Raw genomic sequence first — 18,855 nt, 5'->3', positions numbered from 1 at the left:
GTTGAAGAAATTGAAAATAATACCTTCATAAGGTAAAGTGGTTAAATAACTCCTTTGCTGTTTAGTTTTGTATATATATATATATATACTGTATATTACCACCTAACATCACATTCTATGTGTCAAACCAAGCCATTCTTTACTTTAAACATAAGGTGACTGTTTGTTGTAGACTATTGCTGTCTAGAACAAACATTATCTGTGCAGGGATGTGTGGGTGCTGGTTCCTATCTCCAGTGGTCATTTAGCGAGAGGTGGGATACACCCTGGACAGGTTGCAAGCAACCATGCACAGATTCAACAGTATGACTGAATTCTGACTATAATTGACTAACAGAAGTTCTGCAGCAATATTTGTCCAACAGATTTAATTAAACAAAACAAGCTAGATGAGCCAATCTAAAAAGTAGTTCTCTGCATCTAACATTATGTTTCTTACAGTACATAGGATTGGATTCTTATTCCCAAGTTCCAACTTTAGCAGGAGTAACAATATTTTTACAATAATGCAAAAAGAACACAACCTAAAGCCTGCAAGAAGCTTACTTAACTTGCCAACCTTCTAATAAACAGCTTACTTCTATGCAACTCACAGCCAAATCACTGTTTCACTGTTTTTTTCAGAAAACAACCTTTATAAACTTGTGCTCCAGATGTTTCTTTGAGACTCTCTTGCAGTGTCACAGAGAGCAATTATGCAAGAGCAACTCAAGCAATGTTGTCTTCCATTAATCACTGGGCAAACTTAGTGTATGAATGTCATTCAATTTACTGAATGATGTAATTGAATACAAGTTTTATTGACAACACACCATAGTTTCTAAAGTGTAACTTGTAAAACTGTGTAAATATTCACCTTTAAAATTACTGTTCTGATATGTCTATTTTTAGGTGGCTTATGAGATTCCATTTCAGTCCTTTTTTTTATTATATCACTTTAATCACGTAATTTCTTGGCGCTTGTCTTCAGTTCAGTTCTTGGCGCTTGCTAGCTGGCAAAGTGTTGATGTTCCTCTGAATGTATTCTTCTTAGCTGCAAGCTATTCAGATTCTAAAATCTCATCCTAGATAAAGCTCTGAAAGAGAAAGAAAAACAGAAAGTGTGTCAAGAAAATATCACCAACAAACAAACCACCAACACCTGCATGAGCCATTTATGCAAAACAGGATGGATCCACATTTTTTACATCAACTTCTGACCCTAAAATCTAAATATCCAGTCTGTTTGGCACAAAAACAACGGCACATTCAAAGTCATGTGAATCCCAATTATTCCTTAAGCTGGTTCTCATCCTTGAGAAGCTCCTATGGGAAAGGGTGAGTCACTGTTTACATTCACAAGCAATTGAATAGGTGTACCTAATTAGGTGCTTGGTTAAGGGTTGTATACAGTGGTGAATTTCAAGCTTGAAGTCTATCAGAATGAAATCTGCATTACTAAGGAATGCATAAACATTTTCTTAGAGGATAAATGCTGCATCAGGACATCAAAAAGTAAAATGGCAGGTTTTCTTATATTGGTCAAAAGTACAGTTTATTAATTTAAAAGTATTCAAAGGAGAGTACCAAGCTCCAGCTTTTTCTGTGTTTTAAGGTTTGAGCAGTCATCCACTTGTCAAAGAAGATCATGTTTTAAATCTGTAACAGAAATGAAAGCCCTAGCATGTCGGCTAATGGCCATTTAATACGACTGTTAAACTCCCAACAAACTGTCTGATTGAATTTGTTTCCATCCATCCCTGTTACGGCTTGGCCATTCCTGGAACTCTGTGTTGTGCTGGTTTTTAAATGACCTGGCGTCCATTCACCCCTAAGATTGTGACAAATTCAAAGGAAGTCTTCATAGCATCTTCTGTGTGCCGACCCAGTGGAGTGCACTATTCTGGAAAGGGTCCCGGTCCCTGGGGTATTCAATCAAGTGCAGCAGTGTGACCAAAAGTGGGGAAGCAAAACAGTCAGCACAGGTGGTTTTGTTGAAATGTAGGTAGAAGAGGTTGCCTTGAGATTATTATTTGAAAAAGCCATCAGAAATCTTAATTAAGCCAGAATCTGTGGAGGGAAGTTGATTATACAAACTTTTTGCACGGCATTAAAGAACGAAGAATGTTTGTGAAATCTTATGGGGATGTATTCCTCACAGAGTAAAATGAAAGTTTCTGCAGCCCACTGACTTTGACATTTAAGGTGGGGTTGCCTCATTCCTCCATGTCGTCTTCACTCAGTAACTGACCTGACACCCATTTAACCCCCTTCATGTTGAAGAAATGTCACTGTCCATTCCAGCTACACACAGTCACACACACACAAGATATTTATGCATAAAGCGCCTGGAGACCTTCCCACCTACGCACAGCTGTCTGCCACCTGCTGTTGGAGGAAGACATTTTATGTCACTTAGTTTCCATTTAGCACATCTTTAAGTTTTTGGACTTCCTCTCATAGACAACTTCCTCCTGCGTTGGAGATGTACAGCAACAGATGGATGTACACTCACTATTTATTAATTATGTTTCTGAGTCATTTACTGTATCAGCTTGACACTGAAATTTTTTTCCATCCACACAGTTTTTTGTAGAGATGTACTGAAGAGAGATTTTGGCTAGCTGGCAAAGTGTTTCAATTGAGATTTTAAAATACTTTAATTTCTTTTTGGGAACTATAAATAACAGCCATGTACTTTTTACCACCACTAAACAAGTTAACCCTCATCTATAAAATAATTATAGAAAAGTAAAACTTTTTTTCAGAAAGAATATTCTCTCTCCATTGTTAAAAGTAAAATCCTCCTGTTTACTGACTGATGTATGAACAAAAACAATTAGAGCATATTATTTAGTTCTACATTTTATAGCTTACCAACTTTAATTTTTTGCATTGTTCAAAATTTAAGGGTTCCCCACATCACAAAAATATATTTTCTACCAAATCATTTCAAAATAATCAGCGTCTGTGTTCAGCAAAATATTAGAGATTCAAAAGCTGTTCACTGTCAGATATGTTAAGTTGTTAAACTATTCCTTTTTATATTTTCTTCGTGTAGCTTTATATGAGCCTTAAGAAACCTTTCTGTGATCAGTAATTATGTATTTATATCATGACAAGAGCCCAAGTCATTGTGTGTGAGCCAAAGCAAAAAGGGTGTGTTGCACATATATGTGATTAAACACAATTTAACTGTAATTTTTGAAAAAATAAAAACTGTACAGAGATGACATTTTTAATCATCTGTAGTATATTCTACTAATGATTAGCCTGATTAAAGTGGTTAGCATTATTAACTCTTTGTCTGTATGCTGTAAATAGACCTTCAAATGCCAACATTTCTTTTTCCAGCAAGTGTCATGATAGACATGGTATTGTCAAAAGGATGAAACAGAGCAACTTTGCTTTAAAATGTTCAGCTTCCTCTTATTTGCTGGCTCCCCATAGTTACATTTCTCTTTTAAAAATACTGTATGATTCGTCTTTTGGATTCCTTCTTTTTACAATTTCAGTCACCAATTGATTTTCCTGCTCTTCAGAGTGGCACAGCGATGCAGTCTTCATCAAAAAACACTTATTGAGGTCAATCTTTTAGTCTCTAATGCACAAATATGAAGCATTTTAAAATATTTCTCCACTAAATTCACAGTCCTTGTATCAAGCCAGTCCAGGTTCTTCTGACTTTCACATCTCACCCCTGAGTAATGCATTCCCTGGTTGCTTTCTGGAATCAACAATGAGGCACAATAACTTGTCTTGGAGCTGCTCATATCCTACTCGGCGTTGAATTTTGCATTTTTCTAAGTCTTACTGGTAACCAGAAGATTATATCTTAGTCCATTCTCATACTCTCTGTTATTGAATAACAAGAGTGCCACAGGAAAAAAAAAAAAACTTAATCTGTAAAATGACCACAACTGTTTTCTTGACCAGTAATGATTTATACCTTTTAAAGACTGATTTGCTTATATTGATTCATTTTTTTAGGAAGTATAATTTTCAGGCGTGTCCTATTCAGGAGATTTTGTCTTAATAGTCAGAATAATTGAAGAATCAGGATTTGATGATACAGAACCCCAGTTTGATATTTTATTATAACCAGTTCCAAGTATATGCAGTGAAATAACACCACAGTAGTACTGTGACCATTCCCTGCTAACTTACTAATAACATTACAGGTGCTATTTTATTTAGCTTAATCTCATGGGCTGATGTTTTCAAGTCTTTATTACTAATAATTATGAGGCTTCTGCTCACAGCTAATGAAAAACTTTTTTTCCCCATTTATTTTAGGCTGGTAGTTGGACCAAAATGCAGAAACTGACATTGAACATGGAGGAGGTTTTATTAATGAACACAGAAAACTTACAGGACTTGAATGAGGAGAACAGAATATGGAGCCTGTGGAGAGTAACAGGAGGAACTGGTAAAGAACAAAGAAAATAAGTGAGCTTATATACTGGAGGAAAAGTGGAGGATGACGGGTTATCAGGGTATGTGAAACAGCTGAGGAAGGAGCAAACTGAATAAGAGAGACTGAACGAAAGAGACTAATTAATACAGAGGGAACAGAACTTGACACAAATAGAACAGCAAACCAAGGGAAAAAGACTAAAACTAACATAAGAGAGCAAACCGAAATGCACAGAAAAGAAAGCTCAAGTTTAAAGTAAGAAACAATACACAAAGAAATGGATCAAGTCCAAATAATTATAACGAACACAGAGAAGTGAAGTAATTACGGCAAACTCTTCCAAACATAAACAACAAGAAGAGGAACAAAAAAAAAAAAAAAACTAATGAAAACCAAAGCACCCAAAGATCATGACATTGAAACGTATGCTTAATGGAAAGTATGTTTAATACCAGCTTAAAGCTTTTTTTCAGAAGGTAATTACAATCTCACAGATGAGCCTCATTAGAATGCATATTCCAATTTACTGAGATGTACCTGCAAGTCAGGTTCTGGAATTCTATAAATAATACAGATTACATCTGAACAAAAAATAAATAAATAAGACTAAAAAAAGCATTGTGTTTTCAGGGCAGTACATGGTGTAGCAGAACAGCATGCACCAATAATACAAAGGCACTTACTGTAGGTCTTGATGGAGCCTGGGGTGGTTTGATTCTCAATCTTCCTGAATGTGTTCTCCTTTTATCTTTTTGCCTATTCCCTGTCTGATTATTGTAAATAAAGGACACTCATGCCACAAAATATTTAAAACTCATCATAGCTTCTTGATGACCAGTTTTTTGTTTTTTTGGGGGGTGGGGAGGGGTTGCGAGTCACACATACAGACTCCCTTCCCCATGACTTCCATTCATGGTAAATTACATCTGTAAAGTAATATTTGTGTGAAGCAACACTAATGTCTTCCTTTATGTGCTGAATTGTTTAATCCTCTGTTAATTTTCTTGGATCATTGTAGCGTAATACAATTAGCTTTTTCTGCTGCAAAAGGTCATGCATTATTCATGTTAAATGCAGTGGTGACATTTCATCTGTGTATCTGATGTATGTCTGTGTATAAGAGAGGAATCACTGGTAAAGAGAAAAACAGAGGGAACACAGTATCAGTGGCAGCAATAGCACTGCTCATAACCTAATCCTGGAAAGAAGCGCAACTGAATTCAAGGAGTCGGACCAGAGTATTTTCTATAAGGAAGGAAGACAGAAATCCTACACTTTTCAATTCGAATTGAACACTCAAAAAGATAAAACAGATTTTCTTTTAACTCGATTAGTCTCACTTGTTCCCAAAGCTGAATTTATGATGATATGTGTTTTGAGTGGTAGCCTGCTTTTAACATCAGACATAATTCTGGAGAAAATATTGTTTCCTTTTTTGAATCGTCTCAGATGTTTTATTCATCCTCTGGATTCACATCCTTCTTTAATTTAATGTTAAAATGTCTGTACAGAAGATGTGCAGATGGTAGTGCAAATTTACCACTTAGCTTTGTTTTTAATTGTCTAACTGGTTAATGGTTAAGTTGAAAACATCTAGATAGAAACTATAATACAAATATAAAATAAATATTACATTAAATAAATGTTAGATGAATATTTATAAAGGAAACTTAGTTCAGAATATTTATCAAACAAATAAGTCACATTAATTTATGCTTTATCGTTACCCAAATTTTTCTTTTAGCATATGCATGTAGGACGTTTCAGTAATTCTTGGTGGTTCTGGTACTTTAGGAGAAAATAGATGCTCTCTTGGTTAAGCGCTTCAGATGTGTGTTTATGAATGCATCAGTGTTTGCCATATTTTAAAGATGTCATTGTATTAGGCCATTATAGGATCACTCTCCATTTATCTCACCGTCCCATCTGTGCCATCACTCTCCCTCTGGCTTTCCTCATACCTCTGATGTGCCTTTGGGGATTTTAAATGTCCTCTGGGTTCTTTTCTGACCAGGGTCAGTGTTGCCTCATTATGCCTCAGCCTTTGTCTTGGTGCGTACGTTTTTTGAACGTTTTTCTAGTTTTTTTCCTTTTTTCAGAGTATTTTGCACACTAGTTGGTTTCGCTTCACACACATTAGTTCATACAAACACTGATTTTCCATTCACTTTGACAGACAGCCCAGTGTCAGTGACTAGCTTATGTACATGTTCTGCTTCTAATAAAAACAGCTATTTTAACAAATCATACTAATTCACATATTTTTGACATGAATCTTTTCCTCATTTTCCTTTCAGAAACTTAACATTACTTGAGCTTTTTCCATTTTATTTTTAGTTTGGTCTTATGAGACAGAACACCACAAAATACATAGTTGTGAAGTGGAAGGAAAGTATGATCTTCAAAATGTTTCAAAAAAGGGCTGAGAACTGTGTCGTGCAGTTGGATCCCTCTCATCAGCTCTGATCAACTTCCTTGTTCCTGCTGAAAACAAAATATGATGTCCCCATCTGTTTTTGGTATATAAATACAGTTATTTTGAGTGCTTCCTGTCATACCTATTCCAAAAGCCACTCTTCCATTGAGTCAAGATTCGCGAAGTGTATGACTAATCCTACTCAGATCAACATGTTGTTGCTTGTTGTTGACAGGAGACAACAACATGTTGTCCCCGCTGAACTGCTTATTATCCATAATTGACTTCTTTGATTAGTTCTCTCCTGGCCTGGACGTTTATGGACGCCCATGTGCTGGTAGGTTTGCAGTTTTGCCATTCTCTTTCTATTTTTCGAAAGAGTCGACTCCATTTACTAATTAGGAGACTTCTGAATATTTTACTGAGGGAAGGCATTGTAAGGGGGACTTGTACAAAGGGATGCCACACTTCAGATTTGTGGGTTTTGAAAACTATTTTTCAATTTGATTCCATTTCAAAGAATGGATTAAAGAAAACTTTTGATAACTATACGTCAAGTGTTATTTTTTTTAAAATGAGTCTGTAAGTCATCATTGCGTAAGGTAACATGGTGACCATATCTTGTCATGGGCTTCTGATTTCATGTTTTCAGCGTAATTTTCCTCAGTATTTTAAGAAAATTGTAGTATTATGTAACATTTCATCCTCCGGGCAAAGTGTCTACAACAGGATTGAAATGATAGAGAAACTGGGCCGAGCACTAGGAGAATCAGTGTGTTCGAGGTAGCTATTTAGATGATTTAGCTACGTCTCTTTGCATCATAAATATACATCCCCCATGCACCCTGCCGTGTCTTTGTCCAACTTGCATTGCTGTCTTTTTCTTTTCTTCATTCTATCTTCTGCCTCACCATTCAACCTCATTTTTAGCATGAGTTATACATTTAATCCCTCCCCCAGTAATTATGTCACCACCGCCTTTGTGCTCATCTGTCCCTTCTACTGAGGCTGCCCAGATCTCATAGACCGCTCAGCTAGGTCTTCCTTCCTGTCTTTCCTGTGTTGTTGCCTCCAGCCTTTTGCAATACCCCAACCCCCCTTGTCTGCTGAGACTGCAAAGAGGAAACAAAGAGGAAGAGGACAGTAGGGCCTCTTAAATTAACGGCGTAAACAATAAAAGCAGAGGTGATAATGTCTAAGGCTTCAATGGGACACTACTCAATCCAACTTGATGTAGCAGTTAGTGGTCTGACCTGCAAGTGTCATCTGACCATAGAGGAAATTTATGAAAATTTCTCATTTTCATAAACAAATTTCTTACTTTTCCTGACTCAAATTAACAGAGGTCTCTATTCATTTTGTTACCTTTTTGTGAGCAAATTCTAAAGTTTATTGTTGGATATTTCCATATTTGTGTCAATCTCATGGATGGCTGCAACATTTATACAATGGAAAAGAGAATAGCACTAGAAAATACAAATGTGTTCTCTTTATAAATACTTTTATCTTTCAAATCTTATCCTGTGTTTATCAGAATTCTCTCCTTTCCCAAAACCTTTGAGATTGTGCAGGATCCTCGTTTGCTCTTTGCTCTGTAAAAGATAAATGGTTGGGTTTTTTGTACTTAATGGAACGATAGAGTACTGGTTGGAAGCTATGAAAACACATTTGTATTTTCCAGTGCTTTTGTGTTTAAGTGCATGTGTTTGACCATGTGCAGTCACTATGTGCATCCTGAATGGGCTCTCCATAATTCAGAAGCTATTATTTTAACTCTGGACTACAGAGAAGAAAGATGGAGTGACAAGAAAAATATATGGTTTTGTGCGTTTTATAACTCTTTTAGAGGGAACTGGCTGGACTTGGTTAAGTTTTTTTTTTTTTTTTCCAGAACCTTTGTTAATTACAGTATCCAACAGATTTTGAATTGATTTATATCTCTAAACTTCACAAGACAAAGACCCATGACTCACAAACATGGTTCTTGTCCTATGGTTTATCTTATGCTTTATATTTCTAATCTGGCATATGAACCGCTTTCCTATTCAGTTGCCCTCTGCTCTTTGCACTGTCTGCCTGCAGAAAAATCACAAGCAAAAGCAAGGTAATTTAAACAAGTCAGTCAGATGGTGCCTAATAGAAATAAACAGGGGTAATTCACCATTTCACCCATCATTCCTCCTCAAAGTGAGAGCATCAGTTAACCTGCATGTAATAAAACCAGGGACACCTTTGAGCCTCCCCCCTACTTCTTCTCCCTATTCAAATAATCTGGTTGTCTGTGACCCAACCCCCTCTCCCTGACAATCATATTATCCACATGAGACCGAAATCTTTTTCTCACTTGCTGTGCTCATTTCGCCCACACTCAGGTTATGCTTTCAAATTTCATCATTCCAAACTGAATCCAGACCCAGACAAATGATGAGACGGGGAGCTTCTGTTTTGTTTCTCTCTCACCTTGGTAGACTGTGACATCCACCTGTCTGTCTGAGAATAGTACTTCATTCACTTTCTAATTGCTTAAAAAAGGGACACAACTGAAGCTAATTTGTATAGTTTTTTTATGGGATTCTGCATGGTGCATGGAAATTTAAATCTTCTAAACCCTTTATTCTCTAAGTTACTAAAGAATCAACTAAAATGTCATTAGCAACACTAAAAGTTGATCAGAAAATTCATCCCCACTTTTGCTGTTATTACTATATTAAGGATATAGCCATAGGACAGCTACCTGATGCCCTATTTACAGTACATTTTCAAAAGCGTTTTCCGTTGTGAATCCCAAAAAAATGTGTTTACATAGACGTGGAAAGAGAACGCTCCATGTGAAGATGAAAATAAAATGATCTGGTGCCTAAAGGAGGTGATCAACTGTTAAGGACGGGATAAAACTTTGTGAGCTTACTAGCCTGGCCATTGCCTTCGTGCAACTCTGCTTGAAAAAATTCTTGCTTCCAGCACAGTATGGGCCTTCTCCCCTTAACTCTGATTCTGTTTCTCTGAGTCTCTCCGATGAATTTTCTACCAGACCAATCAGCAAACAGATGGTGAAGTTGTGAACAAAAACCTTGACTTTCTGCTTTCTTTTAGCATTGTAGTCCGCCTGTAGTTTTAGCAATGGCAGCAGAGGACGTGAACAAAGTCATTCAGTCCATGCTGGCCACACTTCCAAATATTGGATTAGAATAACAGCAGTCTCATTCCACTTGGTACTCCTCTCTTCACAAATGTAAGCAGTTAGGTAAAACTTCAACTGAGTCCACACCTCCAGGAAGTAATTGTTTCTCAATAGCCGAGAGCCCAGCCTCTCTGTACGAAGCAAATAGCGTAGGATAAGGGGCTGGTTTTTACCAGGCTATGAGTTTACTAATCCACAAGTGTGTTTTTGTAACAATTTGCTTGTACAGAGGTGCCCATGTGATCTGGCACATGTAATCCATGCATCTTCTCTAGCGTCATAAATATTGCACAATGAACATAATTTTAACACTAAAACAAATCTGAAGAGATACAGAAGCACAGACAGAACACTGAGGTCTGCCATTGTTGTTGTGTTGTGTTTGGGTGAAAACCAGGCCTGCGTGCACAAGCCCAAGATGACGTTTCCAAAACGTGTTCAGTGTTCATTTATTTAGACATGATTCGCATTGTGTTTCTAAAATCTTTCACTCTGGAGCCTGTTATCATAGCTTTGCTTTATTGTCCAGTAAAAATTATGTTGTCTTGTAAAAATAAGACTAAAAACATAACATGCGCATATGTTTTACTGTCCTAGCGTTGTTGTATAAACAGGGCATCTCGTAAATACAGAATTTCATAATATTGCATCCGTTTGCTCTATTCAGCTTCATCTCAAGCTAATACACTAATTTCCTTGCTGTTTAGGGTTTAGCATTTAGAGGGCATTTCTGTGTGGCTTATGGGGGTTTACCTGCCACTTTGTAGAATCTGAAATAATCCAGCAGACTCTTTTATTCATGCATTCTAATCACACCACTTGGGATGCAGGAGACATGACATCACAGACAAAGAGCAGATGGCTCAGCATCACAAAGATTTCAGACAAGCTAAAAAGGAAGGGGAAGCGTTAAAAAAATAATACAAGAGCCTGAGCCTGAAGAAGCCCATCTGCTCACAGATGGATGGTGAATTCATTTGAGGTTGTTACAGTCTTGTTGCTATTTTTGTCGTTACACTGTTTCGCAGAAGGTGGGATGGGGGTTAATGGTGACATGAGGAGAGAAGTGAAAGTAAAGGGGGGGGCTTCTGTTTTCCAGCTGGAGACAGGCAAGCAGAATGCTTTGTTGCCAGCACTGCCACTGACATAATCACAATTTATTGCTTTCATGTGGTTTATTGTTAAATAATGATAGTCACTCTGCAGAGAGAGTGTTTCATTTGAAGCCCTGGAGCACTGGTTCAAATAAACAGTGTAAACCTTTTCTTTTTTTTTTTTTTGGAGGCTGTTGAGTGGCACAGTGCCATTTTCTAAAGTTTGATCTTGAACTGGATACACCTCTGCCCTTCTCAAAGCTAAATTAATTTTTTTAAGTAATCGGGTGAAGTTTTGTTTGTACTTTAGTCAGCGGATGTTTTGCTGTTACAACAAACAAGCAAATTTACCATTTTAAATTCTAAAGAATAATTAACGACTGAAATGTTTTGCTAAACTTCTTTTTTGATGCCTAAAACATTGTAAGCTTCAAATCAGACATAAGTACTCTAACTATAGAAATATCTTTACACATATTTGGGACTTTGTGAGCAATAAATACATATGATGGGCTGTATAATGTTGTTACATCATGACATTCCATACATAAAATATGATTTCTCTGGGGAAAATTGCTCAAATAAACACATGAAAGGTTCCCTGAATTGCATAATGACTCTCTCTGTTTACTTTTGATTGTAAAGCAAACAATCTCCTCCCTCTTTTGTCCCCTTTAGTCCCTCATATTCCTGGGCTGCGTGGCAGCGGCAGGACTCGGCCTTAACCTCCTGTGTTTGGCCGTCTACCTGAGCTTTCTGTGCTGCTGTCGCAAAGATGAAGAAGAGGAGACCAAGAAGCCCAATTCCTGCTGCGTCACCTGGTCAGCTGTGGCTGCAGGTCTTATCACATGGTGAGAAAATCTGAGTGTGTTTGCATTTCTCGATTTATGTCAGTTTATTTGCTTTATTCAAATGCTTAATTTTCTGTTTTTAATTGTGCAAGAACTCAAAATTTAGGCCTACAATAAGGCAGTCAGCATCTTTTTTTCTTTTGATGAATTCAGTCTTTGATCTGCTTCTGCAAGTTCTCTTTGATCTGTAAGAAATGGTGAGATAAAATTTCTCTGATAACCCTTACTCTTTGAACATTTTCATAGGACTTGGTTTTAACTTTTTAAAGTTTTGTGTATTCACACAGAGTACACAAAAGAATGGAAGAATGTGTTTGTGTTTCATGGCATTTATAGATTAACAGACTCGAGTATTAGGGCTAAAGTATGGCCCCATTCATCTTTTATCAAACCTAGTGATTCCTTGGCATGAAACATATCCCACAGACCTGCTGACCATTTATTTTAATAAAAGTTGTAGAAGAAACTGATGTATTGTTTGTAGTGTGGGGATGTGGACATTTGTGCTTTCCATCCAGCAAAACAATAATCTTCACCTATTTTCTAAATTATATGGAATAAATAGTGCAGACTACAACTAAAATATGTCTAGAAAAATGCTTTGAATTCTTTTAAAAAGATCTTGTGTAGAGCATAACACAATAAAAATAACACACATTTCATATGCAAACATAAAGACAACAATAAACTATACTTTCTTTGTTATGCATGGATGGACACTGGTAATGGCTTCTTTTTAGTCTCTAAAAGCTGCCAGTGAAATATTTCAATAAGTTCAATGCATTTATCCTGTAGAAATCAGGGATAATCTTGTCTGAAAAAGTTTGAGATTTAAACTACTTTCTAGATCTGGATAGGTATGAAAAATGAAAATAGTTCAGAATAATATTTATTCCTCTGAATACCACAATTTCCCAACTATAAGCTGCTATCCTTTCACACGGTTTGAACACTGTGATGCGGGTTTCGAAATGCTGGATTTCCATGTGTTGAAGAGGATAGTACAAGCAAGACAGCGGTGTTATTGTGAGCGACGATGGAAGAGAAACCGAGGAAGTGTGTGTGTGTGTGTGAGGCCAGGGATGCCTACGGGATATTTTCAGAGGATACGAACAAAAACCATCACCGCACCTGACCCACACGAACACAACCACATCCCCAACGTGCATCATTGGCATGGCACACTAAACCAGCACAATGCACATGACCCCTTACAAATCCATTCCACATGCGCGCTATACACAAGGCACTTAGAAACAGCAACATTGCACCACTCACCTGACGGTCACTTTCTGACCTACACGAATAGGTCACCTAAGAACATCTGACCCGCATAAGGTCTAATGTACATAATGCAATGCAGGTACACACGCATGTATACAGACCCATTCAATAAATTAGAATGTTATTAAAAAACCCATTTATTTTAGGAACTTTGTCACTGAGTGAAACACATTATACTGATTAATTACACGGAGATGGATGTTTGAAAGCCTTTATGTTAATTATGAAGATTTTCCACTTAAAAGGAAAAATGACATTTAAAATAAAAAATGTGGGCATTATGAAAAGTGTGTGATTTCAGCAAATCGAGCTGATTTGCTCGATTTGCTGCTCTAGATTTCAGCTCTAGATTTGCTGAAATCTAGAGCTAATAGCTTAGCTGGACTTTCCCCACCAAGTTCAAGGAAATCGGGATGGCCAACATCATTGGCGTGATGTTGAGTAGGCCACTGGATCCAACTTCAGATTTTTGTTCTTATATTTGGAGCATAGATTAGCGTTTAGGTTTCTCTTAACTGTAATGTAATGCTGATGATAAAGTTTAAGAAACATGTGGACTGATTCAGCACCAGCATCAGTAGACCGGCTGTGTTGGTAAGATGGGAGTTCTCAAAGTAGATAATTGAATTTATTACCAGGACTGAACCATGTGACGCTCATCAGCTGGTTGGAGATATTAAATTAAAATCCAAGAATTACGAGCACTGTGGGTTTTTAAGCTCATTGACAAACACAGTGGTGTGTGGCTGTGCAAAATATACTAAAACTCTCATCAGTGCTGGCTAAAGAGAGAAATATTGGGGAATTATGGTTTTTTGGTTTACATATTTACCGATGTAAAGTTAAATATTTGAATTTTAAAAAATGCTCTTTAATATTTTGTAAACCGAATATGAAGAATCCAGACCACCCAGACATAATTGTTTGATATGCTGTATACTGTATTTGTATAAAAACACGATTAATACACTTAACTGAGAGACACAATTTTTTTTCAGTGATTTCTGCCTTTAACAATTTCATAGTGGCTGCAGCTCATGCAAAGTGAATAAACTTTCAATATGTGCATTTTATTTATTTCTGTTTGTTACTTAAAGTGTCCTAAATGTGTCACTCTCCTACTCTTCAGAGATGCATATTCTAAAAATCTAAATGAGAACAGTAAAAACAAATCCCAGAGTAAATCAGGACAAAATAAGTTGCTTGGAGACAAAATTCATGTTATTGACTTGTAGTCTTAATTCATTGCCCCATGGTGTCAGATTGTGTTGAAAGAACCGAGTTCTTGGCAAACTATGAATGTTTTCCCATGTTCTTGTGTTACTACATAACACTTTTATGTCGTTCTTTGGGATTTTATATTACAGAACTATAGAAAATGGTGCATTTTGTGAATTTCAAGAAAGTTAATACATGGTTTTGAAAGAAAAATACTTGTAAAAATCTAAAAATTGATGAAGTCCATTGTGACAAAAATACCTCAGAATACACCGGATAATATTGCCCACCATAGTTTAATTAAACATGTACTGATCAAAGTAATGAATAATAATGCTCATGGTAAACAACACATCCTCCACTGTTTTGTAGCATCTTTTCCTAACTGGGTGCTACGTCATGCTGATCAGATTTCTTACTGAAGAATTTAAGGACATTTTTATGAAAAACCACAGTCTAAGGCAGCTAAAATAAGTAGACAATGAAACAATAGACCAAAACATTAAACCAAGGTGGGGTAGCTAAAACAAAGAGGCAAAGCTCACTGTGAAGCTCTGTAGGGCCGAGATAAGCTCCACATTTAAGCAATGATTCCTTGTAGCTCTTATTCAAACTGGCACATTGCTTTTCCTCAGGGGATTTAGGATAGTTTCTAATGGTACGTTTATCTTGTAGTGAAAATGAATGCATGTCTCTGCACCTCCAAACCTGAATTTGATTGATCATAGTATCAGCATAATTAAAAACGAACCCCCTGGAATTTGATGCAGATCTCAACAACTTGATTAAAACGGGAATGCCTCATCTGTCTTGGTTGAGGAACCTTGTGTGTACAATTATTATTAAAAACTGCTGAGGTGTTGACCTTAATTACCATGTCCTCTCCGCAGACGGAATATTTTTGAGGATTTTACTGAAAGAATACAGCTTTTATTATGTTTGAGGTGCTTTTGCTAATCTGTACATACAGAAACTTGCAAATGTTGAGGTTTAAATCTAATCGGCGCTTGTTGGTATCAAGAACCAGTAAACAACCTCGTGATTGAGGTTGCATCAGTAAAATATTTTAAATCTGGTTTCAGATTTATTAGAATATTAGAAATCTTTATCTGTTTCACAACTATTGCATAATGTAGCTATAAAAAGTTGCACTCGCTTTTCTATCACAGATAGAAACTTCAATTACTATTTATTGTTATTTAAAAGGTGTTTTCTTGGCAAGACTTCATTTTACAAATTACGGTACTTAAAGTCTGAGACCAACGATGTTGGAAATCAACAATCCTTCATCTAAATCCCAACTCTCTCAATTAGAGGCAGCCCATGATGGATGTTGCTGCCAATTGTACTGGACACCAAGCTTGACAGAAATTGTCTTCATGTAAATCCTATTAGTCCAGATGGTTCCTCTCTTTTTTGCCTTTATTTAATTCTTGACAGCTATTTTCTAATGATATGTTGAGATAAACAGTATTTGGAGAAAGTTTATTTACCACTGAAATTTTACCTTTGGTAAATATAAACAATTACTGGTATTTTATTTCCCATTCAGTTATAAAAATATGTCACACTTCAATAGCAGCATCCTTCAAGGGCACATTTGAAGACTGATCACATAGAGGACTCATCCAAATGCAGCTTTCACATTTGTTCTTTTATTGTTAAAAAAAACCCCTAAATACTCACAGTGTGTCCTTTGGCGCCTCACACACCCCTAATTCCTTGTGCGACTGCATGAGTTTGGCTGACAGTTGACAAGGGCACAGAGAGGACTGTAGTGTGTCTTACTAAAGTACTTTATCACATTGCAGTACAGACTTCAGTGCATTTTCCTGTCATTTTATGTCATAAATAACACATAAAATGCATAATGTCGCATGACCTTCACTTGGTGGGTCTGATTTTCATGTTCAGTAGAAGGTGTTTATTGGCAGAAGATAAAAGTTATGTTTATTGTAGTTTATATTTCTTGCATGACTCAGCAACATTTCATATTCAATCGGCCAGAAAACTACAATCGCTGCTCCCCTAGTATTTACTAATATTGAACACCTTGAATGGACTAGCTTGTCAACAAATGAGCAATTTTCCCTTGAGGACCATTCTATTCTATTCTATTCTAATCTATATTTAAAGACTTTCAAATAATGCAAAAATAATATTTTATTTTGAAACATCTCTGTATTGATGTTTTAACTGTGGAAGAGTTCACAAAGTAATATTGAGTGCAAAAGGCCTGATTTTCAGTCCGACCTTTCATGTATCTTGGCATACTCTCCACCACTCCATGACTGCAGTTGGGTTCCAGCGATCACCTGATCAGTGTGATCTAGTGAGCTAGTGCTGGAATTTAACAGACTTTTACAAATCTCTCTTAAATTTTCTAAACTTTTACATGACAAGATTGTTCATTAATAATTTTTATTATTATTATTATTAAGTCCACACCTGAAAGCACTGATGGTGCATTTGTTGTAATGAATAGGATTATTTTAGAATATCACAATCACAAGTTAACTGCAGTAAGACACCTTTTTGGTGTGTGTCAGAGACTGACTCAGCTCGTTCCTCTTAAAAGTAGTAATCCCTACAATCTGCACTTTGTCGGTTTGCTGTTTTTCCTACTTATTTCCCTAATAGTTTGGACAAAACCTTCAAATTGGGTGGTTTATCTGCAGGAGGTCAGTTAATGAGAGAATGTCTTTGCCTCAGTAATTAGGAAAATAGCTGCTGTTTTTCTGCTTAATCCAAACATAGCTTCCAGTACAATTATTATCAATTCTGCAGGATCAGTGGCTTCAGGTGATTTTTACACTGAGTCTAAGTGTTCAGAAGGCTTACCTAAGGTTCTCCCTTTAGTACTGACCTGACCCAATCTTGGCCTCTATCTGGAGCATGTTCCCATATGGGATAATTATGGATTTCTACAAGATGAGTTCTGTTTGTGTTATCTGACAAGGTAAGCTAGTAGATCCAAAACCTCTGTAACTACATAAAAGAATATCAAAACCCTGGGAGTGTTTTTGTTTTTTTTCCCAGTAAAAATGATCTTTTCCTTATCATTTTCTGCTCTCCGGCTGAACAAATCCAACCTATGGATTGTTGCGTCTGCTGACGTGGTTTAAAATCATGCAAACAAATTGTGTCATTTGGGGAGAGGGTATTGTTAACAGATTTCACATTTTTGTAGGTCTTAAATGAAATGCATTACATAATGGTTTACATTTGTATATTTTCTTGAAAACTGTCAGTAAATGAGTAGATTTTTGTAGGTAGAACAAATCAAAATATTCTTAAGGTTCATCACTGTGCAATATTTGTACTTTGTACAGGTATTGCACACACCCACACATACACCCAAGGGAATTTAGACAGGCCAGTTAACATAACATGCATGGTACTGGGAGGAAGATGGAATAATTGGACATCAAAGTCCTTGCAGAAGGTCCCAGGCCAGGAATTGTAACCAGGACCTTCTGACTGTAGCCTATATCCACAGGCAAGGGTCCTGTGGATATAGAAGACATCAGCAACTGTAGAACTCTGCTCAACTCATTAACTTATCAAAGACTTACCTGTCCTTCCCCTCTTTTCTCTGCAGCATCTCTGTGGGTGTGGGTTTCTATGGCAACAGTGAGACCAATGATGGTGTTTATCAGCTGACCTACTCCCTGTACAATGCTAACCACACCCTGGGTGGTGTAGACAGCCTGGTAAGTTCGACACTGAATCACTTGTATTGATGCCACACAATAAATAGCTGAAATTGCTTCACAACAGAGCTAGAATAGACAGAAAACTCTTGAGTAGTTTTAAACTGCATTTGAGGTAATTTTGATTCGCTCAGACACACTTCAGCACAAACGCCTGAGCAAGGATGAAATCTCAAAAGACTCAACTTACTATGTATTTAAATGTTTTCTGGTGTTTTTTATAGCTTTGATCTACTGTGCGAAAATTGACAGCCTGTCAACACACAAAAAGCTCACCTCCGGCCACTGTAGCCTCAGCGGAAAACAAAGCGTTGCACTCACTCCTGTTTGTCTTGTGTGCACATGATGCTATTTTTACCCAGCCATCACTCAGATGTCTAAATGAAGGTTACAGCTTCAAAATTTCCTATTATAGTCAAATCAGCTTTTGACTAAGAAATATTTTCCCACAAAGCTATGTCCCACAAATATGGCTAAAATTTATATTTGTAATATAAGGTCTTCTGAGTTGTTATTAAACAGAGCTCTTAGAACTGTCTCCTGTTGTCTGGAGAGTAAAGTATAACGTGGTAAAAATAAATAGAAAGTATGATTTTTTTTAATGTTAAATATATGAATCCAGTCCAAATACTTTGGAATCACAATCTGAAATGCATTCTACAGTTGATACACACATTCACACACGCTCGCACGCCTTCATAT

The 18,855-nt window shown here is 36.7% G+C and overlaps 1 protein-coding gene across 2 annotated transcripts in view; it reads left to right on the top strand.

Annotated features, from left to right (window-relative positions):
- ttyh2 (tweety family member 2) overlaps window positions 1-18,855 on the top strand; it is a 56,439-nt gene that overhangs the window by 9,240 nt on the left and 28,344 nt on the right. For both annotated transcript variants that reach the window (XM_032574966.1, XM_032574967.1), the window contains exons 2-3: window positions 11,766-11,938; window positions 18,042-18,153. In XM_032574966.1, the coding sequence (XP_032430857.1) occupies window positions 11,766-11,938; window positions 18,042-18,153 (285 nt within the window). The remainder of the gene's footprint in view (window positions 1-11,765; window positions 11,939-18,041; window positions 18,154-18,855) is intronic.

The sequence above is a fragment of the Xiphophorus hellerii genome, chromosome 10 (genome assembly GCF_003331165.1).
Source record: "Xiphophorus hellerii strain 12219 chromosome 10, Xiphophorus_hellerii-4.1, whole genome shotgun sequence".
NCBI classification, from domain to species: Eukaryota; Metazoa; Chordata; class Actinopteri; order Cyprinodontiformes; family Poeciliidae; genus Xiphophorus; species Xiphophorus hellerii.
Note: the sequence above shows the minus strand (reverse complement) of the source record. Positions and strands in the feature narration are given on the sequence as shown.